This window comes from Notamacropus eugenii, chromosome 5 (assembly GCF_028372415.1).
Source record: "Notamacropus eugenii isolate mMacEug1 chromosome 5, mMacEug1.pri_v2, whole genome shotgun sequence".
In the NCBI taxonomy this organism is placed as follows: domain Eukaryota; kingdom Metazoa; phylum Chordata; class Mammalia; order Diprotodontia; family Macropodidae; genus Notamacropus; species Notamacropus eugenii.
The window spans coordinates 398,823,440-398,847,112 of NC_092876.1; the positions used below are offsets into that span (position 1 = coordinate 398,823,440).

At 37.2% G+C, this 23,673-nt stretch overlaps 1 protein-coding gene across 4 annotated transcripts in view; it reads left to right on the forward strand.

Annotated features, from left to right (window-relative positions):
* The first annotated feature begins 3,574 nt into the window (after nt 1-3,574).
* PPP2R3B (protein phosphatase 2 regulatory subunit B''beta) overlaps nt 3,575-23,673 on the forward strand; it is a 109,180-nt gene continuing 89,081 nt past the window's right edge. For 3 of the 4 annotated variants that reach the window (XM_072614529.1, XM_072614528.1, XM_072614530.1), the window contains exon 1: nt 3,575-4,483. In XM_072614529.1, coding sequence (XP_072470630.1) covers nt 4,142-4,483 — 342 coding nt within the window. In that variant the 5' untranslated portion in view covers nt 3,575-4,141. Of the gene's footprint in view, nt 4,484-23,225; nt 23,454-23,673 lie in introns of those variants that run through there. The other variant, XM_072614531.1, reaches the window with a different exon arrangement.

Here is a 23,673-nt window from a genome sequence, read left to right on the forward strand (position 1 = left end):
CCTGTTCAGCTCTAGTCTAAATCCAACTGCCTACTGAGCATTTGTTCTCAAACCCAGCATGTCTAAAACAGAATTCCTTATCTTTCCCTCAACCTTACCCCTCTTTCAATCTTCTCTATTATTATAAAGGGCACCATTCTCCCTGTCAATCAGGTTCACAACCTCAGTATCATCTTCCACTCCTTCTCCCTCATCAAGTATTCAGTGTATTATCAAATCTTTTAATTTCTTTCCCCCTACTAATATAGCCACCATACTAGAATGCCCCTCTTGCCTGGACCATGGCAATAGCATTGGTTCTACTTTCAGCTTCCTTTCTCTCCATGGATGCCAAAATGGTTTTCTTACAAGTTTGATCACCCTTTCAAAAAACTCCGATGGCACCCTCTTACCTCTAGGATCAAATATAAATTCCTAGTTGGCATTTATATCCCTAGATATTCCAGGCCCTTCCTATCTTCCCATTATCTTACATATCACTCCTTTCCATGCATTCTATAGTCCAAATGTACTGGTCTACTTGCTCCATCACTTGTCTCCATGTCTGACATCACATGTCTTTTCCCATGTCTGAAATGTTCTCTCTGCTTATCTCTTCCTCTTAGAATCCCTGGGTTTTCTTTAGGACTCAGCTGAAATACCTGAATCCACCTAATTATACTAACATCTAGCCCACATCCCTCCATTTTGTCCCAGAATTTGCCAGATGCCTTGTACAAATTTTGCTTCAGCCTCTATATTAGTAAAAAGCTTTTGCTGTTTCTGTTCATAATAAGCATCAGTATTCTAGACACCAATTCTCACAAGACTACCATCTTTGGATTTGTCATCCATTACTTGCCCTTAAGCAATAAGGAATATGAAGTGGTATGAAAACAGATGAGGACAAGGATCATTCATAACAAGCAACCATCAGGAAAAGCTTTAGTGCAGAACAGGACTTCAGCAGATATGTGGTGAATTTTAGCAAGGAATTCAAAACATAGGGAAAAGCAAAGAAGGGCATGGATTTGTGACAAGTTCTGGACGTGAGATCAAGAGTCAGTCTACAATTTATCAAGGGTTTTCTATGTGTCAGGTACTGTGCTAAGCACTGATTTTTTTTAAAAAAGGCAAAAATATGAATCCTATCCTCAAGAGGCTCATAATCTAATTGGGGAGACAACATGCCAATAATTGTGTGCAAGCAAGGTGTGTGTGTGTGTGTGTGTGTGTGTGTGTGTGTGTGTGTGTGTGTGTACTCACATACACATATACATATGTAGTAAATGCAAAGTAATCTCAGAGGGAAGAACTTGGGGAGAGGATGGAAGGGGTAAGAAGGCCACTAACAGTGGATGGGATGTGAGCTGAGTCTTGAAGAAGGCCAGGGAATCCAGGAAGGAGAAGAAAGGAGGGAGTGCTTAGCCAGTTTGGGGGAGAACCAGCGCTCAAGCAGCGGCAAGCACTAGAATAAGATTTACGAAGACTGGATAGATAGAAATAGCTTAGGTCATGGAGGGCTTTAAATACAACCAGAACATTTTTTTATTTCATCCTGTAGGCAACAGGCAGCCAACAGAGTTTATTGAGCAGGGGACATGATATAGTAAGATCTAAGTTTTAGGAAAATCACCTTGGTAACAGACTGGAGAGTGGTTTGGAATAAAGAGAAACCTGAGGCAAGGAGAGCAGCCAGAAGGCTATTACAATATACTAACAGTTAAGTTTGGAAAAGGGGAAGGTTTGAAGGGAAAGATGAGTTCTGTTTTTGGACAAACTAAGTTTGAAATGACTATGAGGTATCCAAAAGGCAGCTCGTAATGTGGAACTGGAGCCCAGGAGACAGACTGGGGTGTAAATGGAGATATGTGAAACATCTGCATACAGATGATAACCTAACCCAGGGAGTTAACGAGACTGTGAAGTGTGATTGTAGAGGGAGAAGAGGGCCCAGGGCACAGCCTTGGAAGACACCTATGATTACTGAGTGTGAGATAGAAGAAAACACAGTAGATTAGGAAAGAATGGTCACAGAACCAGGAAAGGGCAAAGAGTCGAAAGGATTCATGAGAAAATGACCAATAAGGTTAAATGCTACAGACAGGCCAAGATTGAAGGATTAAGACTGAAAAATGGTTATCAGACTTGGTAATTAAGAAACCATCGGTAACTCAGAAAAGCTGTTTCAGCTGAATGATGAGAATGCAAGCCAGACTACAGAGTGCTTTGAATAAAGTGAGAGAAGAAGAAGTGCTCCAACCCAGTGAAGATAGCTTTCTCAATAAGTTTATCTAAGAAGGGAAAGAGGAATACAGAATGGTAGGTAGCTAGGAGAGATGGCTGGATCAAGTGAGGATTTTTTTCTATAGGAAGGGGAAGACACAGGCTTGCTTCTAGGCAGCCAGGAAGGAGGCAGTTGATAAAAAAGACACTGAAGATTCGAGTAGAAGGGACCCTACAGATTATCTGAACCAATGTGGTAGCTTCAGGGTTGGAGGGTCTGGACTGAATTTTTCCTTTGGCCTCTTTTAATACCTGTGTGACCACAAACAGATCATTTCCTATGTCTGAGGCCCAATTTTCTCAGGTGTAAGATGAGAGAATTGGATTAGATGATAGTGAAGGTCTCTTTACTTCAAGAAACATTTTTTGAAATAAAATTTGATTTTTTCCAAACGATCTGCCTTTTTTTCTCTCTCACATTCTCCCATCCTCTTCTTCCCAAATTGGGAAAGCAAGAAAAACAATACTGCTTTGACAAGCATCTAACAATCAAAGCAAATTCCCAAATCCCCCATGTCCAAAAAAACCTCCACGTCTCTACCTCTGTGTCCATTGTCCATCACTGGAGAGGCTTGGGTGGAGGAGGCCCTGAGAGGGTTAAGAGAGGGTTGGCTGGAACAAATTCAAGTTTATTGGAAGGTCAACAGGAGCTGGTGAAGTTCTTTTTTGAGGAACTTGCATCTTAAGGGGGTGAATCCAGAGTTTATATAGGAAAGGGCATGGGGAAAGAATGCCAGGGGTGCTGATTAGGTAATCTAGAGGTCCAGGTGCCTTTGGGGCTACGGATGGAGAAGAATGGGGTGCTAGACCAGACACTGGGGGAATGATCAGAGACATGAGCCTTAGGGAACCACAACCATGCCAAGTAAAGGCTGGGCATGCGAAGGTAATATAGGAAAAATACTGTGACCTTCTCGAGATGAATAGGCTCATTTAAAAAATAAGAATCCATTCCGCAGCGGCTCTCACTCAGTAAACGGAGTTCAGGAAGCCATTCGCCTCTTGGATAAATTTAATTATTGAATTTCCTGGGAAGGAGTCTCTAGCGCAGCCCTTCCCAGTGTGCGCATGCCCAGACCGTCCCTCCCGCCCCGCTCCACCAGGAGAGAAATCCTTCGGCGGTTCCAGAACTCAAACAGGTCACGCTCCCTGGCTGAGAGGAGTCTCCAAAGCTACAAACATGCAGACCGTCCCTAAGGCCGCTCCACGGGATAACGTAACCGCTGCCCGCCGGCCTCGGCCTTTTATAGGGAAAGGGACGCTGCGTGATGACGTCACGGGCCGCGGCGTGCCGACGGCGGCAGCGTGAGACGGCCTGCGGCGGCCACAGCGTTCCGGAGCGGGGCTGGGGGCGCCCGTTTTGAAGCTGCCCTGGGCAGGCTTCCTGTTCGCTTCCGCTCTCTTCGGAGCCTCCTCCTCCTCCTCCCTCGACGGGCTCCTGAGGAAGCCAACCAGCCAATGCGCTCAGCCCCGCGCCCGGCTCCGTGGCCCCGCAGCTGCCCCCGAGGTGCTCGGACGCCGCTGCCTCCTCTGGAGGCCCCGGGGCCGCCCGTGCCCTCGTCTGCGCCCTCGTCCGCTCGGGCCGCGGTTCCGCCCCGCCCTCCTCCAGCGCCGGGCGTTTGACCTCGTGTTCCCCCCCCCCACTCGAAATCACCCCCCCCTCCAATGCCGGAGTCCTGGCGGTGTCTTTAAGCAGTCGAGGAAGGGCTGGGGGCCGCGGCCTGCAACAGCCCTCACTTTAGACAGCCCGGCCTCCGTCCTGGGCACCAGGAAAAGTGGGAGCGGGGGGCGGGGGTGGGGTGGGGAAGGAGGAGGAAGAGCGCCCCGGGGGCAGGAAGGACAGACCACCCCAAGAGCCGGTAACAGACACCCCAGAATGCCCGCTGGTAAAGTCCTGCAGCCAGTCCTAAAGATGAAAGTGGACGAGTTGTTCCTGTGCTGGCTGAGTGAGACCAACACGCAGGTGATGCTCAAGGACTGCCTGAAAAGGATCCGGAGCGCCGAGAGGATAGATCTCGGCGGCGGCCTGGCCGGGGACGCGCAGCCTTTCCTGGCCGCCAAGGTCGCCAGCTCCAAGCGGAACGTGCTAGATAACCTGATGGCGCCCTTGGGGACCCCGAGCCCTGGGGTGTCCAGCGCGCTGCCCCTGGGCGCCTCCGCTGGCCCCCGAAGCGGGCCGCACGGCCGAGGGACTCGTAGATCTACGGGGACCCGAGTAGTAAGTTGTCTTGTTAACCTTTCCTAATGACCACGTGCAGAGGGCCCCGTCCTCCCTTGGGCTTGATGTTCATGACTTTGAATTGCCATTGGTTGGAAGGTGGCTGGCGGGAAAGGGAAAGATGGAATGGAAATTGGCTTTTCCAACAGGATTCTAAATTTCTAAACTTCTTAATCCGAAGTTTTAATATATATATATATGAAATATATCCTCCATTTCTCAGATGAGGTGTTCATTATTTTCATGAGAATAACATGCTGGGTATGAACAGTTTGGCCAGAGGAAGGAGAGGCTTTCCTTGTCTTGATGGAAGGTTGAATATACAGTCACCATTTTTCTCTAGTGTTTTATTATTTTGTAAATATCATAGGGTGGTCTGCTGTTTTGTAATAGGTGTAGAAATAAATAATTTGTCATTTTCGAGTTATGTAAACTGTTTTTGAACTTTATCAGAACTACTATCAGAAAAAAAGAGGAAATCGTGGCATTGGAGAGTTGAAAGACATTTTAACTGTTCAAGAAAAAGTATGATTTTATAAGAAAGCACTGTTTCTACAGTATTTCTGAAGCTGCAAAATTAAGTTACAAACTGCAGCTGAGCATATATATTTCATTGTCGTAGAGTTTTATGTGAAACATTCTCCCTTCTGTATTTTCCAGCTTTCAAATCTAAGACTATAAGCTCTTTTTAAAGCTTATCTTCATGGACTTTCTAGAACTTTGGAAGAAGTTTACAAAGTACAGACGTTGTATAAGTGGTATAAGTAATGGAATTAGATATCAGATAAAAATGTCTGCTCAGCAGAAAAATGCCTGACAAGAAGGAAATGGATAGTTTTACCCTCCTTCAAAAGAAGTTGTTGTCAATCATTGGTAACCATTACACTCAGCATCTTTTCATGTAGTCATGCAGTCCAATCAGCATCCAGCTACACTGGAAATAATAATTTTGAAGGAGTATCAGAAAAAAAGAGGGAATCATGGAATTTGAGAGTTGAAAGGTTTTGTCTATCCCTTGTCCAGCCGTTTTATTTTACTGATAAGGAAACCAAGCTCCAAAGAATCAGTTACCTGCCTGAGAAAACACAACTGGGATGAGAGCCAGAAGTAGTTTCTTCAGTAGTGGCAGATTTTCTCTAAAGTAATAGATTGTGTTCTACCATTGAATTCTGATCCTCATGTGTCTCCACTTGCCTCAATGGTGTCAAGAATTTTGAAAACAAAATTTTTTTCTTTAATTTAAAAAGTAAACGTGCTTTATAGTACTTAAGTGCAGAAGGGAAAGCCATATCACATAGTGACAGTTTGTCTTAAAGTACTTGGAAATCATTGTTCTCTACTAATTATGACTCATATTTGTATAACACTTTAAGGTTTGCAAAGCACTTTTTTCCCAGTCACCCAGTATAATAACTAGTGCAAATATCCCTGTTTTACAGAGAACAGAAAACACAGAGAATTTAAGTAACTTGCCCAAAGTTACACAGTGAAGTGGCAGTCAGGGCTCAGACTTAAGTGTTATGACTTAAGGTTCAGTGTTGTTTTCGCTACACATTTCCGCCTGTGATAGAAGTGGTGTTTTAAATTCATCTGATAGTGGTTTGCAGGATGGAAGAAAGAGAAATGAACATTTAAAAACTTCTTTAGTTCAGGTGGGAGATAATTGATGACTAAACTAGTGGCTGCAGTGATGGAAAAAAAGGTAAGAAGTAGAGAAGTTATGGTATGTGAAGGGAAAATCAAAGAATGCTTCTTGAATTTTGAGTCTGGGTAACTGGGGAAATGATTACAAATAATAGGAACTAATTTTGGGGGGAGAACAAATCAGAAGATAATAGATCTAGAAAGAAGGAACATCAGAGACCATCTAGGTAAGTCCCACATTTTACAGAGTAGGAAACTGAGACCCAGGGAGGACAGGTCCTGCCAATGGTTGCATAAGTAGTATGGACTAGGTTTTAAATTGCTCCAGATTCTGTTCAGAGAGAGAGAGAGAGATGTAAAAACTTGAACTTCAAGAATATGGTAGTAAGAAATTATCGTCAGCAGACAATGTTTGTATTTTGTAAACTTCTTTCAGAGTTCTAGAAAGTCCATGAAGATAAGCTTTAAAAAGAGTTTGTGGTCTTAGAGTTGAAAGTTGAAAAATACAGAAGAAGGGAGAATGTTTCAGATAAACTCTAATACAGTAAACATTCTCCCCCCACCCCCACCCCTTTGGTAAATGGGAAATACAGCTAGTGTGAATAATGAATCCCCTAAAGAGGTTGCATGGTCAGAATTATAATTATGTAAAATGTGGTAATTCGTTCCATCCCAATGGAAATATTCAGTACAAATTCAGATAATACAACCACTAAAGGGGAATTCATAATTAATACCAATTAGGACCTAGATGTATTTATACACAAATATAAGATTTTATGTAAATAAGGCAGCTGTATGGCAAAGTCTTTTATCTCAGCTTATTTTCCTTCTCCCATATAGAGCACTTCCATTCCAAGCAGCCTTTCTCTATGTAATAATATGGAGAAATCCAGTCTGCTGAAAAAATACATCACATTCCGTTCCAAAACATAATTCAAATAGCAGATTTCAATTATCTCTATTCAGTTTTCTTCCCATTAACACAATGGAGAAAGATTATAGTTTCATGTAGATAGAGTTTATTGCTGTTACTCCTTAAGCTTTCCTTCTATAAAATCTCAATGCTTTCTACTTTTATTACTTGACCTGTGAATTCATGTGCTTACTAATGCTATTGATTGATGGATCCATTGGTATAGGTAACTCCCAATGAGGAAATTCCATGCCTTTCCTGCAACTTACAGGCTTGTGGTAGGAGTTCTTAACCTTTAAGTGTCATTGACTCTTTTGGAAGTCTGGTGAAGCCTATGTGCCCCTTCTCATAGAGATTAATATCTTTCCACAGTTATAATACCAGGTTAAAAACCATTGACTTTGAGAGTTAGCCAGACTCAAAAGATTCTAGAAACATTCTTTGACTTTACTCCAACATACCATACCAAATCAGTTACTATTGATTTTTTTTCTGAACAACTTCCCTACCATTCTTACCTTTTTTCTCATTGGATCTGCCAGTTTACTTGTTAATTATTTTGCATCTGAATTAAATGAAATAAGTTTTTAAACCAAGAGTTTAAATAACTTCCAGGGTCACAGAGGCAGGACTGAAATCTTGTACTTTCTGACTCTGAGGTTCACCCTATCCACCTATGTCCTACTGTCATTTCATTTACAACATTTCTCAGTTTTGAAAGAAAGAGTATGCAATGAATGGCACAGGTGTCTACATCTGGCTTATGTGATGTATCAAATGATCTTTCACGGAACTGTCTGAACATTTACTGTGAAGTTAAGTTATCTCAAAACATTGAATACACTTTTTTAATCAAGTATGGTACAGGGAAAGACTTTATTTTAACTGGCATTGTTCTCTTCTTCACAAAAGAAACTGATCCTGGGATAAAAAGATTATTGTTCGGGCAACTGATGCCTTAACCAGCACTTCTACCACCTCCCTCATTTTTCCTTCATAAGAGACTTCTTGTAGGGTCAGGTAGCGGTGTGGTTCAGTTTGAGTCAAATTTGTTTTTTAAATTTAGTCTTTTATAAAAGAAAAACAGCTGTGTGTTACAAATATTCGTGTTCTTCACATAAATTATTTTTATTGCTTTATTTTTTCCAATTACATATAAAAACAATTTTTACACTCATTTTTTAAAAAATTTGAGTTCCATATTTTCTCCTTCCCCTACCCCCTCCCGGAGAAAGCAAGCAATTTGGTATAGGTTATATATGTGCAGTTGTGCAAAACATTTCCATGTTAGTCATGTGAAAGAAGACACAGATCAACACTCCTCCCCCCAACTCCACCACGCAGTGAACAGAAAGGCTTCAATCTGCATTCACACTCCATCAGTTCTTTCTCTGGAGCATTTTTCATCTTAAGTCCGTTGGAAGTATCTTAGATCATTTTGCTGAGAACAGAGAATTCATTCACAATTGATCATCCTTAATATATTGCGTTTACTATTTAGAATGTTCTTCTGGTCCTCACTTCACTTTGGACCAGTACATGTAAATCTTTCCAGGTTTTTATGAAATAATTCTGCTCGTCATTTCTTGTAGCACAGTAGTGTTCTATCACAGTCATATACTGTGTGTTCAGCCATTCCCCAGTTGATGGACATCCTCTCAATTTCCAGTTGTTTGCCACCACAAAAAGACGTGCTATAACTATTGTTGTACAAAAAGATCCTTTCCCCTATTTTTTATCTCTTTGGAATACAGACCTAGTAGTGGTATTGCTGGATCAAAGGGTATGCAGTTTCATAGCCCTTTGAGCTTAGGTCCAAATTGCTCTCCAGAATGATTGGATTATTTCATAATTCTATCAACAGTACATTAGTGTCCCAGTTTTCCCATATCATCTTTCACATTTTTTTTTATTAATTCCCTTGATATTCTTGACCTTTTGTTCTTTCAGATGAACTTAATTATTTTTTCTGGCCTTATAAAGTAATTTTTTTTGATAGTTTGGTGTGGCATTGAATAAGTAAATTAAGTAGAATTATAATTTTTATTATATTGGCTCAGCCTACCTATGAGCAGCTGCTATTTTTCTAGTTGTTTAGATCTGACTTTGTATTAAAAGTGTTTTGTAATTAAGTTCATTTAGTTGGTGGGTTTGTCTTAGCAGGTAAACTCCCAAGTATTTTATATTGCCTACAGTTATTTTAAGTGGAATTTCTATTTCTTTCTCTTGCTGCTGTGCTTTGTTGGTAATGTACATAAATGCTGATGATTTATGTGGGTTTATTTTATATCTTGCAACTTTGCTAAAATTGCTAATTATTTCAGGTAGTTTTTTTAGATTCTCTAAGTAAACATCATATCATCTACAGAGAGTGACAGTTTTGCTTCCTTGTTACCTGTTTTAATTCCTTCAATTTCTTTTTCTTTTTTTTTAATATTGCTCACATTTCTAGTGCAATATTGAATAATAGGAATGATAACAGGCATCTTTGCTTCACCCTTGCTCTTACTGGAAAGGTTTCTTTTTTTTTCCCCCCATTACAGATGATGCTTGCTGATGATTTTAGATGTATGGTACTTATCATTTTATGGGAAGCTCCATTAATTCCTGTGTTCTCAAGTGTTTTCTAATAGGAATGGATGTTGTATTTTATCAGAAGCTTTTTCTTCCTTTATTGAGAAAGTCATATGATTTCTGTTAATTTTGTTATTGATACGGTTGATTATGGTGATAGTTTTCCTAATATTAAACCAGCCCTGCATTCCTGGTATATATCCCACCTGGTCATGCTGTATGATCCTTGTGGTATATTGCTGTAATGTCCTTGCTAATTTTTTATTTCAAATTTTTTCATCAATATTCCTTAGGGAAATTGGTCTATAGTTTTTTTTCTCTGTTTTTGCTTTTCCTGATTTAGGTATCAGCACCGTGTTTTACCATAAAAGATACTTGTTAGGATTTCTTCTTCACCTATTTTTCGAAATAATTTATATAGTATTGGGATTAATTGTTCTTTAAATGTTTGATAGAATTCACTTGTGAATCTGTCTTCTGGGGATTTCTTCTTAGGAAGTCACTGGTGTCTTGTTCAATTCTTTTTCAAAGAAGGGGTTATTTAAATATTCTATTTCCTCCTCTGCTGATCTTGGCAATTTATATTTTTGAAAATATTCTTCCATTTTGCTTAGACTGTCAGATTTATTAGCATATAATTGGGCAAAATAGCTCCTAATAATTGCTTTAATTTCCCCTTCACTTTTTCATTTTTGATACCGATAATTTGCTTCTTCCTTTTTAAATTCAAATTAATCGGTGGTTTTTCTATTTTGTTGGATTTTTCATAAAACCAACTAATAGTTTTATTTACTAGTTCAATAACTTTCTGACTTTAAGTTTTATTAATCTCTCCTTTGATTTACAGAATTTCCAATTTAGTCTCTAATTGGACATTTTTAATTTGTTGGTTTTTTAGTTGCATGCCCTGGTCACTGATCTGTTCTTTCTCAATTTTATTGATATAACCACTTAGAGATATAAATTTTCCTCTAAATACTACTTTGACTTCATCTCATGAATTTTGGTATATTGTCTCATTCCCTTCAGTGAAATTATTTTTTCTGCGATTTGTTCTTTGAGTCACTCATTCTTTGGGCTTAGATTATTTAATTTCCAATTAATTTTTAATCTATCTTTCCATGGCCCTTTAGTGAATGTAGTTTTTATTGTATTATGACCTGAAAAGTATACATTTAGTATTTCTGCCTTTCTTCATTTGGTTGTGAGGTTATATATGCCCTAATACTTGGTCAATTTTTGTATAGGTATTATGTACCACTGACAAAAATATATATTCTTTTCTGTCCCTATTCACTTTTCTCCAATGATGTATCATATCTAACTTTTCACAGTCTTTGTGAAATGGATGGCTATTTACAAAAATATGAATTGCCCAGATTAACAGAAAAGGAAAAAAATACTGAAGACCATTTCAGAAAAAGAAATTGAACAAGCCATCCATGAACTCCCTAAGAAAAAATCTCCAGGACCAAATAGATTTACAAGTGATTTCTACCAAATATTTAAAGAACAATTAATTCAGGTACTATTTAACTATTTGGGAAAATAGGCAAAGAAGGACTCCTACCAAATTCTTTTTATGATACAGATATGGTGCTGATACATAAATCAGGGAGAGCCAAAATAGAGAAAGAAAATTATAGACCAGTTTCTCTAATGAATATAGATGCAAAAATTTTAAATAAAATGTTAGCAAAGAGATTACAGCAACTTATCATGAGGATAATACACAATTACCAGGTAGGATTATACTAGGAATGCAGAGCTGGTTCAACATTAGGAAAACTATCAGCATGATTGACCATAACGACAACAAAAATAGCAGAAATCATATGATTATTTCAATAGATGCAGAAAAACCTTTTGACAAAATGTAACACCCCTATTAAAAACACTGGAGAGCATAGGAATAAATGGAGTCTTCCTTAAAATAAGTAGCGTCTGTCTAAAACCATCAGTAAGCATTATATGGAAAGGGGATAAACTTAGAAGCATTTCTAGTAAGATCAGGAGTGAAACAAGGATGTTACTCAGTATTGCACTAGAAATGTGAGCTTTAGCAATAAGAGAAGAAAAGGAAATTCGAATAGGCAAAAAAGAAATAAAGCTATCACCCTTTGGAGATGATATGGTGGTATCCTTAGAGGATCCTAGAGAATCAAGTAAAAAAACTACTTGAAATAATAAACAAATTTAGCAGAGTTGCAGGATATGAAATAAGCCCACATAAGCCATTGTCATTTCTGTATATTACTAACAAAGCCCAACAGCAAGAGCTAGAAAGAGAAATTCCATGTGAAGTTTCTATAGACATTATAAAATACTTGGGAGTCTACCTACCAAAACAAACCCAGGAACTATATGAACACAATTACAAAACACTTCATGCAAATAAAGTCAGCTATAAATACTTGGAAATATATCAGTTGCTTATGGGTAGGCCAAACTAATATAATAAAAATGACAATTCTCCATAAATTAATTTACTTATTCAGTGCCATGCTGATCAGACTACCAAAAATTATTTTATAGAGCTAGAAAAAATAATAACACAATTCATCTGGGAGAACAAAAAGTCTGGAATATCAAGGGAATTAATGAAAAAAAATGCAAGAGAAGGTGACCTAGCTGTACCAGCTCTTAAATTATATTATAAAACAGCAGTTATCGAAACTACTTGGTAATTGCTAAGAAATAGAGTGGTAGATAGTGGAATAGGTTAGGTACACAAGACACAATAGTTGAAGACTTCAGCAGTGTCTGATAAACTCACAGACTCCAGCTTCTAGGATAAGAACTTACTATTTAACAACACTTGCTGGGAAAACTGGAAAACAGTATAGCGGAAACTAGGCATAGACCAACATCTTACACACCCTATACCAAGATAAAGTCAAAATGGGTACATGATTTAGATATAAAGACTAATACTATAAGCAGACTAGGAGAGCAAAGAATAGTTTACCTGTCAGGTGTATGAAAAAGGGAAGAATTTATGACCAAACGAGATAGAGTACATTATGAAATGCAAAATGGATAATTTTTCATTACATTAAGTTGAAAAGCTTTTGCACAAGCAAAGCCAATGCAACCAAAATTAGAAGGGAAGCAAAAAGCTGGGAAACAATTTTTACAGCCAGTGTTTCTGATTAAGGCCTCATTTCTAAAATATATAGAGAACTGAGTCAAATTTATAAGAATACAAGTCATTCCTCAATTGATAAATAGTCAAAGAATATGAACAGGCAGTTTTCAGAAGAAAAAATTAAAGCTATCTATAGTTATATTAAAAAATGCTCTAAATCACTATTGATTAGAGAATGTAAGTCAAAACAACTCTGAGGTACCACGTCACACCTATCAGATTGGCTAACATAATGAAACAGGAAAATGAGGTTAGAGAAAATGTGGGAAAATTGCATTGTTGGTGGAATTATGAATTGATCCAACCATTCTAGAGAGCAATTTGGAACTATGCCCAAAGGGCTATAAAACTGTGCATAAACTTTGACTCAGCAGTACCATCAGGATGGGAGTTGTTTCGTATTGCACATGCTCAAATGAGTCAGGAGTGTGATGTGCTAGCCAAAAAAGCTAATGCCATTTTGGGCTCTGAGAGGCAAAGCTTCCAAGAATAAGGGTGTGATAGGGAGCTCGGTGGCACAGTGAGTAGAGTGTTGGGCCTGGAGTCACAAAGACCTGAGTTCAAATCAGACACTTACTAGCTGTGTGACCCTGGGCAAGTCACTTCACCCTGCCTTCCTCAGAAATTTGGTTGCTCTTCCATTGGTGCGTATATAGTTAGTATTGATATTACTTCCTGGTCTATGATAACTTTTAGCAAGATGTAGTTTCCTTCCTTATCTCTTTAGATTAGTTCTGTTTTTGCTTTTGCTTTGAGATCATGATTGCTACCTCTGCTTTTTTTTACTTCAGCTGAAGCGTAATAGATTCTGCTCTTATCCCTTGTTGTGTGTCCTTCATTTTTGAAGAAAACCATTCAACTCACACCTGTGCCCTCTGTATATACCTGCTAACTGCTCTAATGATGATAAAGTTCTTAAGAGTTACAGGTATTTTCGTGTGTAGGGATCCCTTATGCTTTCTCTTTCCTTTTTACCTTTTTATGCTTCTCTTGAGTCTTATATTTGAAAATCAGATTTTCTGTTCAGTTCTGGTCTTTTCATCAGGAATGCCTGAAAGTTCTATTTCGTTTAACTCAGTTTTTCTGGGGTGATTCTTGGTTGTAATCCTAACTCCTCTTCTTTCCAGAATATCATATTTCAAGCCCTCCCATCCATATTAATGTAGAAGCTGCTAAATACTTTGTGATCCTGATTATGGCTTTATGATACTTGAATTGTTTCTTTCTGTCTGCTTGCAATATTTTCCCTTTGACCTGGGAGCTCTGAAATTTGGCTGTAATATTCCTGGGAGTTTTCATTTTGGGATTTCTTTCAGGAGGTGAACAGTGGATTTTCTTTCAATTTAAATTTTTTTGTGTTTGTAATTAAAAAGGCAGTTTATTTGCAGAAAGAACAATTCACATATTTTCCCTGAGGCAATATTGTTTATTGCAGGTTTGTTCATTTCTGTTCTTTTTTTTTTTTTAGTTTCAGTTTGTCTGTTTTTAGTTTTCAGCATTCACTTCCATAAGATTTTGAGTTCTAAATTTTCTCCCCATCTCTCTCCTGCCTCACCCCAAAACAGTGTGTAATTTAATATAGGCTCTACATATACATTTATATTGAACTTATTTCATATTAGTCATGTTATAAAGAAGAATTAGAACCAACGGGAGAACCTTGAGAAAGAATAAACGAACAAAAAAAGAGAAAAAAGGAGAGAGCAAATAATATACTTCAATTTGCATTCAGACTCCATAGTTCTTTTTCTGGATTTGGACAGCATTTTCCAACATGAGTCCTTTGGAGTTGTCTTGGATCCTTGCATTACTAAGAAGAAAGAGGTCTATCAAAGTTAGTCATCAGACAATATACTGTGTTCTGGTCCTGCTCATTTCTCTCAGCATCAGTTCATTCAAGTCTTTCCAGGTATTTCTGATTTCTGTTTTATCCTCTTGTTTTAGATTATTTGAGCAGTTTTCATTGATAATTTCTTGAAATATGATGTCCCGCTATTTTTTTGTTTTTGTTTTGGCTTTCCAAGTAGTCCAATAATTCTTTGAATTCTCTCTCATGGATCTGTTTTCAGGTGATTTCTTTTTCTAAAAAGAAATTTCACATTTTCTGTTTTTTCATTCTTTTGATTTTGTTTGATTGTTTCTTGATATTTCATGGAGTTATTAGTTTCTACTTGCCCAAGAATAAATTTGAAGGAGTTATTTTCTTCATTGATAATTTTTGTCTTCCATTTCCATTTGGCCAATTCTCCTTTTTAAGGAGTTGTTTTCTTCAGTGTATTTTTGTATCTCCTTTTCCTTTTAGCCAGTTCTGTTTGTTAAGGAGTTGTTTTCTTCAGTGAAAAGCACATTTTTCCATTTTTTTTATTCTTCCTTTACCCAACTGTTAGCTCTTTTTTCATGACTGTTGCATCACTGTTATTTTTTTTTTCTCAGTTTTTCTTCTGCCCCTCTTATTTGATGTTTAAAATCTTTTTTGAGCTCTTCTAGGAGTTCTTTTTGGACTTGAGACCAATTCACATTTTTCCTTGAGACTTCACATGTAGATGTTTTTTAGCGTTGTTGTCCTCTTCCAAGGTTGTGTTTTGAACTTCTGGTACTGTAGTGACCTGTGTGCATGTTGTGTTGGTTTTTTTCTCATTTTCCAGCCTATTTCATGATTTTTAAAGTTGGACTTTGCTCTTGGGGTACAGAAGGCACTGTTCTAAGCTTCTTGTGCCAGGGGCATGGGACCTCATAGCTGTCTTTATGTTCTGGGAGCATGGGGCCTTGCAGGTGGCCTGCTGTACCAGTGGTATGAAGCCTAGTCACTGACCTGCTGTGCCAACTACTGGGGCCTGACCTGTGCTAGGGACCTCACTGCTGATTTGTCAGGGCAGGGTTGCCCTGAGGCTACCTTCCATGCACTGTGCTCCCCTTTTACCTGGAGTTAGACCTTTTTTGGCCAATCTTCTAAGTTGTCCTGGGCTGGAAAATTGTTTTGTCCTGTCCTTTTGTTGGTTCTGCTTCTCTAGAATTTGTTTTGAGGCGTTATTTTATAGTCACTTGGGGGTAAATTTGGGAGAGTTTTGGCAGGTTCCTGCCTTAGTCTGCCAGTTTGCCTCCACCCTCCTCTGCATAAATTCTTAAAATAAGCTGCTTAACAAAATTACAGGTCTTCTATATCTTCTAGGGAGCACCTCTTCCTGGATATTCCAAACGCGTATCTATGTCTACTCAGTCCATCTGCCTTATAAAGAAAGCACAAATATTTGTATACTGATTTGTAGCTCAGAATTGCTTTATTTTGAAATTGTGTGTCAGATTTCAGTATACAATTGAAACTTTTTTGTAAGTAGAACATTCTATTTAAAATGTTTGCTTTCTAGTGATAAATAGATTTGTTATTAAGTTAATGTGCAAAAGAAAAAAAGCAAAATGAAACCCAAACCATTTCATAGAAGGCCTTTAAAAAAAACTTCTGCTTAATTTTATTGTTCACTTGAAAATTTATATTTCCTTACTAAATATAGTAAAGAATTCCAAAAGAATAAGAAAAGTCTCTTTCATATGGTGTTTGTACAATCCGTAATAAAATTTGCCTTTTTAAAAAAACAGATTTAGAAAAGGTTCTAAGTAACATAATTTGATGGAAATTATTGAAAATATTTAAGGTGCCTTTTGTCCCATTAGAATTCTGTTAGATGTTAATTCATGTTTAGGTAAACTAATATTTGATGTGTAGAAATAGACTTAATATTTCAGAATTATTTTATTATAGAGACTATAGCTAGCTGTGCTGGTTTCATGATCAGTATTCTTTTTCCCCACAGGAAATGTTTGTTGCAGGTCAATAAGGTCTAAGGCCCAGAGAGTTAGATTTGGTCTAAATTGTTCTTGATGTTGACCCTAGATATGTCCAACCTTGTGAATCTAGGACGTTAAAAATGGAGGGGGAAGGTTAGGATACGAAAATATCATTCAATACTAATTATGCTCATGTCAAAATGTAGCTGATGTTGTCCACCTGAGGGTGTTAGAGGAGAGGCAGAATTGAGTTTAAGTGAAGGAGAGAAAAACCAGTCAGCTGTAAGACAGGAGGTGATGGGAGAATAGCTGGCAGGACAGAGCTTGCGGAGCTGAATTGTGTTAAGATAGAATGGCTCAAGGTCTTGGAAAAGGGATTCATAATCTATTTTTTGTGTCATGGGCCCTTTTAGCAATCTGGTAGGTAAAGCCTGTAGACCCCTTCCTCAGAATAATGTTATAAATGCATAAAATATACAAGATTATAAAAGGAAGCCAATTCCATTGAAATACGGTATCAAAATATTTTTTAAAACAAGTATACAGACCCCCTCCCCAAGGGCTATATGAGTATGTAGCCTGGGGGTCAGTATGAGTGTGTAGCCTGGGTATGAACCTCTGCTTATAAATAGCTTGAGAAAATTTGCAGCTGGAGCAAGGTTAGCCTTCAGTTTTCCTGTGCATAAAAACATGTTACTTTTTGTGAAAATAAAGAAGCCTCAGAGAGCCATTACTCATATTTGCCCTAACACAATTAAATCAGGTTTACCTTAAAGATTGCCTTTATATATGAGCCCCACTTCTCCCATTTCTCTCCTCTCACTACCAAAATCAAGGCACAAAAATTAAGCCAGTTTGATAAAAGATTACTGAGGTAGATTAACACAGAAACAGAAACTTATGTTGAAGTGTAATCTTTTGTCTTTGTTGAGTTCTTTCAGTTGTTGAAGCAGTCAGTGACTCTAGGTTTTCTAGCCTGAGTGACCTAGAGGATAGAGAGAGATATTTTATTTATGCCTTTGTATTCTCAGTGTTTGGTACATAACTCAAGAAACACTTGTTGATTGAAATGGAGAAGTTGGAAAGGAGGCTTAGGCATTAAGAGGCAAGATGTTATATTACATACAGTCTAGTTAAGTTGTCTGAGGTGTCAGTGAAATGTCCACATGAACATGTCCTGCCAGCAAGATATAGGTTTGATGTCTGAAGATTAGTTGTCATAGGCCTCAGCGTCCCTGAATTCTCTGTTTTTCTTGGATACCCCTGCCCCTACCTGACCCTTGCTGCCCCAATGCAACCTGATTGGCCACAGCTTCCCTGACTCATCTTCCAGGTCTCAGGAAGGTCCCAGCTTCATGTAGTTGGACCTTTCAGACTCAGTGGTTGCCTAAGACCACCTAAGTCACTATAGCTTGATGATAAATTGACCAGAAACATTTCTAGATGAAAATGAGGAAGGTCTATGTCCCAAGAAGCTAAGTGCCACTGTATCCTTGCTATAGATTCTTGCAAATTGCAAAGTAAACCTTTGTTCAATGACTGACTGAATTCCTCATTTCATCCCAGCATCAAAACTGATCCGAGGGGGCCCTAGGGTTAAAGCACTTGGAGCTTTAGATTTGGGAGTTATCTGCATCAAAGACTTGAGGTTTGTTTGTTAGTGTGAGGGGAATGCCCTCCACTTACACAAATTTAGACCCTGTAGAAGGCCCTTTGAACTCAGGTTTTCTTGTCTCCAAGTTCAGTATTATCTCTACTAATCTATACTGTGTCACAGTTAAAGCCAGTGGTTATATCCGTAAAATATTGCAATTAAAGACAGACCAGAGATGATAGATTGGGAAAATCAGGAAGATTGAGACAGGTCATAATGAAGTTTTTACATATGTTATCTTAATCCTCATATTAACCCTGTGAGGTCCATGCTATATTATTTTTAAAGATGTGGTGGTTGCCACTATACTATGCTGCCATAAATTTACTTTTTGGTTTCACAAAGTGCTTTCACATTTGTTATCATATCATTCTATAAGAAATAACAGCCTTTACAAAATAAATATTACCAGGATTCAGTACAGTAGCCATCCATTCTATTTTCTGGATTCTTAGCCCATCACTAACTTATGGTCTTCTGGTTTAAAGATTCTAGTTCAGCTTAGTTCTTTTGGCCTATGTATGGTAAACCTTTCTTATGGTTAGAATGTAGATTCTCAACTTCTTTTACTCTTCAAAAAATCTTACTTACTTGTATTTCTTTTTTTTTGCGGGGAAAGAGGGTGAATTTAAGGGCACAAGTGGATGAGACTGCTAGTATTTTAGTTTTGAAAAAGCAGACACAACAGAAGTTTTGTATGGAGGTATTTTTATTATCTGTAAGTATAGGAGGGAAATTTAGGCACTGGGCTATATAACAATACTTCTTTCCATTTTCATTTGTGAAAGTGTTTTTAATACAGCTGACTTCGTTAAAGAAATCTGTTTTCAGAAGATTCATTTTTAAAAAGTGTTACTGTGCTTTCTGTAGAAGGCATCCCAAAGCCACCTGTTCTTTTAGCAAAAGATCAGTTTGTCTTTTTGTTTTGTTTTTTTTGTTTTTTGTTTTTTAGAAAAGAGTAGTTCTTTTGAATTGGTTCTCCCTTCACCATTTACACAGTTAAAATTTTAGTTAGATTTTCCTCTTTAAAGACAAATTTAATATAGGTTTAGGCAAAGATCTGTGAACTGAATGTGACAAACACCCACTTATGGGCATGCTAATGCTAATGCTAAAGCTAATTCTTTCTGCAGCTGCAGCAAGATTACTAAATAGAAGGCCACCATGTAGGTAGTTTTCATATGGGTGTTGTGGTTTTTATTACTTGGTACAATAAAAGCCTTAGTTACCTAGTTGTGGGGAAAGGAAAGATCTTTCTTTTAATACTCATTTTTTTTTCCCCGCTGAAATAGTTTTTTCTTTATTCTGTAGGTACCTACTAAAGTGAACATACAGTAAATTGTCAGTGACGCTCTCCCCGGTATTATATTCTAAAACCAGCCCTATAAGATGATCTTCACTATGTCATTTCTCAGTGTAAATATAAATTGTTCTAAAAATTCATTTATAAAGCCAATTCTAACCATAGAGTGCATTTTTCCATAGAAACATTTTGTCATATGGTGGTTAAGTTCCTATATTTGTTCACAAAACCCATAATATGCCTGAAATATATTTTTAGTGAAAGAAAATATTGTTTTGGTTAAACAAGGCAGAAAATAAATTTGGATAAGAGTTTTTGGGTTTTTTTCCTTAAGTGCTTGTGGATCTATGGATGTTCTCTCATCTCCAGTCAATCACTGGGTGGTATTTGTTTGATCTTTCTTCCTCCCCAACAACTAACACCCTCCACTACAGATAATCTTTTTTACCACCTTGTGGCTTTGACTATCTTCTAATTTACACCAATCCCTCACTGTTTTTGAGTCACACCTTTCTTGACCACATGAAAAAAGAATCACATATGATACAGTAACTAGTAAGACTAGTAAACCCAGGGCCTGGTTCTTTTCTTCTTTTCACTATAAGGAAGTTGGCTTAATGCACCATAAGGATATTTTAGGTATGTTTTGTGATGTGACATATGAAGAGAATTGCATTTTTCATCATTTCTTCCAATTTTAATCAAGAGTTGAAAGAGATCACCTTCTTTGGCGGGGAGAGATACTAAGGAGAGGGAAGTGTTTCATTTAATTATTTTATGTTAATGACCCCTTTGTGCACAAATATACACAAAGGGGATGGGAACTAGAAGTGTTGTGTTACAAATTCTCTAGACTGAATAGAAGTACTATATATGACATTGTGTACTACATACATATGTAATGTTATAATTATGTACATAGGATCCTATATAGTTTATAAAATATTCTCCTTACAATAAACCTCTGAGACAGATAGCATATTATTATCCCCAGTTTATAGATAAGGAAATTGAGTGTCAGAGAATTCTTAAGTGTCTTTTCCATAGATATATAGCTAGTCAATCCCAGATCTTCTGACATAATCCATTCCCCTTTCCTGTATACCATGTTGCCTCTCAGCAATTGGACTTTTTTGAATTCTTATGTTTATTTTAAAATAGCTTTTTAGTCTACCGTTTTGCCATCAGGTGTCAGTTTTAACTGTTGTTACTACCTATCTCTACAAGAATATTGTCCCCATTTTAATGTATTTTTTCAAGTGTTTGGTGGGCTAGAAAATTAGACCGGAAAGCTTTTTATAATTATACGTAAGATAGGAGAAATATCCCTGAGTTGAAGATCTCTGGGGTTCCTAAGATTAGAATTTGTGGATGCCTGGTTAGCAGCCTTTGTGATCTCTATTTTGGCCTTTTTCTTCTCTTTTCAGATATGAAGTTACTGGATGAATGAGGGGTTATTGAATGTTGTTTCATGCATGGTTCACAGTATTTGTGGATTTAAACTATAAAAATTGCTATAATTTTATATTACAATTATTATTGTAATTGTTTTGCTTTTCTTTCTTCTCTATACCTCTTTGCTGTTTTTTTGTTAAAGTGTTAATTTTTTAGTTTTTTTCTTGATTATTTCCTAAGGCATCAGGAGAACCTTGTTAAAAGCTTTATTTTTGTTGTTAAAATATTAAGCAGAGGTAGAAGAGAAGCCTACATCATACTTATAACCCAATTTTGAAGTTTATTCTTAAACCTAATCTTAAGCTATCATATTCTTTTTTTAAAAATTATGGGTATTTTTTTGTTTTCATATCACTTATGTATAATTATATTCCTTAACTATTCCCTACTCATTGAGCCATCCTTTGTGACAGAATAAGAAAAAACATCAAAGGAAAAAGTATTTCACTTAAACTAAATATAATGGCTTAGTCTGACAGTATATACAATGTCTTATATCCTTAAGTTTCCTACTTCTGCAAGAAAGGGAAGGTAACAGATTCTCATATTACTCCTTTTGGGTAACATTTGATCACCATTAGTTCATAGCATTCCATTTAGTTTATTTGCTGTTACTCTCCTTTCAATTTACATTGTTCTAATCATTGTTTTCCTGGTTCTGCTTACTTTACTTTGTATCTGTTCCAATAAACCTTCCTAATATTTATTGTTTTTTTTTTTTTTTTTACAATGGAGTAATATTCTGTTATATTTTGTACCACGATTCATTTAGCCATTTTCCAGTCATTGGGCATCTACTCTAAGTGCTATATAAATATCATCTCCTTTGATTCTCACAACAACCTTGTGAGGTTAGTACTGTTAATATCTCCAGTTTATAGCTTGGGAAAATCAGGTAAACAGAAGTTAGGTTACTTGCCCAAGGTCACAAAATAAGTGTCTGAACCTAGATTTAAACTCAGATCTTCCTTACTCAGTTTAATGCTTAACTCACTATGCTGCCTAGTTGCTTATGATTTAAGGGTAGAACACAGTGTAAAGCTGACCCTGTTGATTAACAAGTTAAGATTTTTAAGAAGGGAAATTGAGGACAGAGCAGAAGTGATTTCCTGAAAAAAGCAGGGAGCAGTGAAGTGACTTGTGGGAGCATTGAAGAGCAAGGACAAGATGAAGTACAGGAGGTTGTGATCAGATATAGGAATTTAGTTAAATGTTTCAATAGCCCAGAGGGGTAAATTGCAAACAGAATTTGGACCTAAGATATTTATGACCTAGTTAGATAGGAATGTGATAGTTAAAAAACAAAACAAAAACAGAACAACTGCATTCTCATTTTAAGTTCCATGTCTAGGGTCTCTTACAATCTCTTCACCTTCTTTTAGGGTAGTTATAGAACTTAGAACATTTTCATGCATAAAAATGCAAAAAAGCATACTATCGGATATTTCCAATGTATTTTCTATAACTTCTGAACTCATAGCTTCAATTAAAAAATTTTAAACATATTTTAAAAGTCTTCAGAAATGTAAGCAGCAGAAATAGAAATAATATACCAGTCAGAGAGGTGTGTGTGTGTGTGTGTGTGTGTGTGTGTGTGTGTGTGTGTGTGGCCAGAGTTTAGGGTAAAACAAAAGACATCTTAGAATTGGCTGATGCAGTTGTAAAATTTTGTACTTTTGTGCTTTTCAAAAATGTATAAATTTTACTCTACATTGATATGATCTTTTATTTTCCTTTTAGGATGTAGTCTTTTATTCTTTTCTCAAAACTAAATTGTAGACTTCACAATAAATTATTCTCAAATGCTCCTCTTCAGATCATCATACTGCCCAATTTGCTTGTGTGACAGAGGCCACTTTAAGGGGCTGAACAACGTAATGGAATTGCTATGTAGTAAGCCTTACTCTCAGTTGAGCACTTCAACAGGTTACAGTTTGGTGTGACAGTATGAAACAAGCCACAACATACCAGGAGCTGCTAAACTTGACTTTTTAAATTCCTGCTTTTCTTATTTAAGAAAAGGAATTAGAAGAATCTTAGCCTATTTTAATTGATCATTCGTATGAGATATTTAAAATATATGTACTATTTTTCTCTGACTTTGGAATATGCGTAGTAGAAGGCCTGGCCCCCAAAGCAACTTTCCAGTCTGCTGTGATTCCAGCCAAGTTCCCTTCAATGTATGGAGTATGCTAAGTTGAGCTGGTTCTTAGAATATCCCAGAACCAGAGTGCAGCTGCTGCTTTTAGGCAGCAGTGTGTGTGTGTGTGTGTGTGTGTGTGTGTGATAATAGGCTTTGCTATTTACTAGGACTGAAGTGCCTGAACTGGCACACGCAGACATTATATGAAATCTGAAAGCATGAGGATAAAGGAGATTTCCTTGCGGCAAGATCCAGATCTAAGAAAGGAATTGGCATTGTTGGCGAGAGGATGTGACTTTGTTTTACCTTCCAGATTCAAGAAGAGACTAAAAGCTTTTCAGCAAGTTCAGGTTTGGTTTTTTTTTTTCTTTTTTCATTGCACAGATTTGTTTCATTTTCTTATGAGGTTTAGAACTTTAGAAGTAAATTCATTTTTAACTTAGCCATTTGACTTCTATAAAGCATACTTAAGTAATTTCTTTTTAAAAAGATGTTAAACTATTATAACATTCTATGACTAATTTGAAACTAAAATTAACTTGCCCCTGTTAAAAGAGGTTAGAATAACTA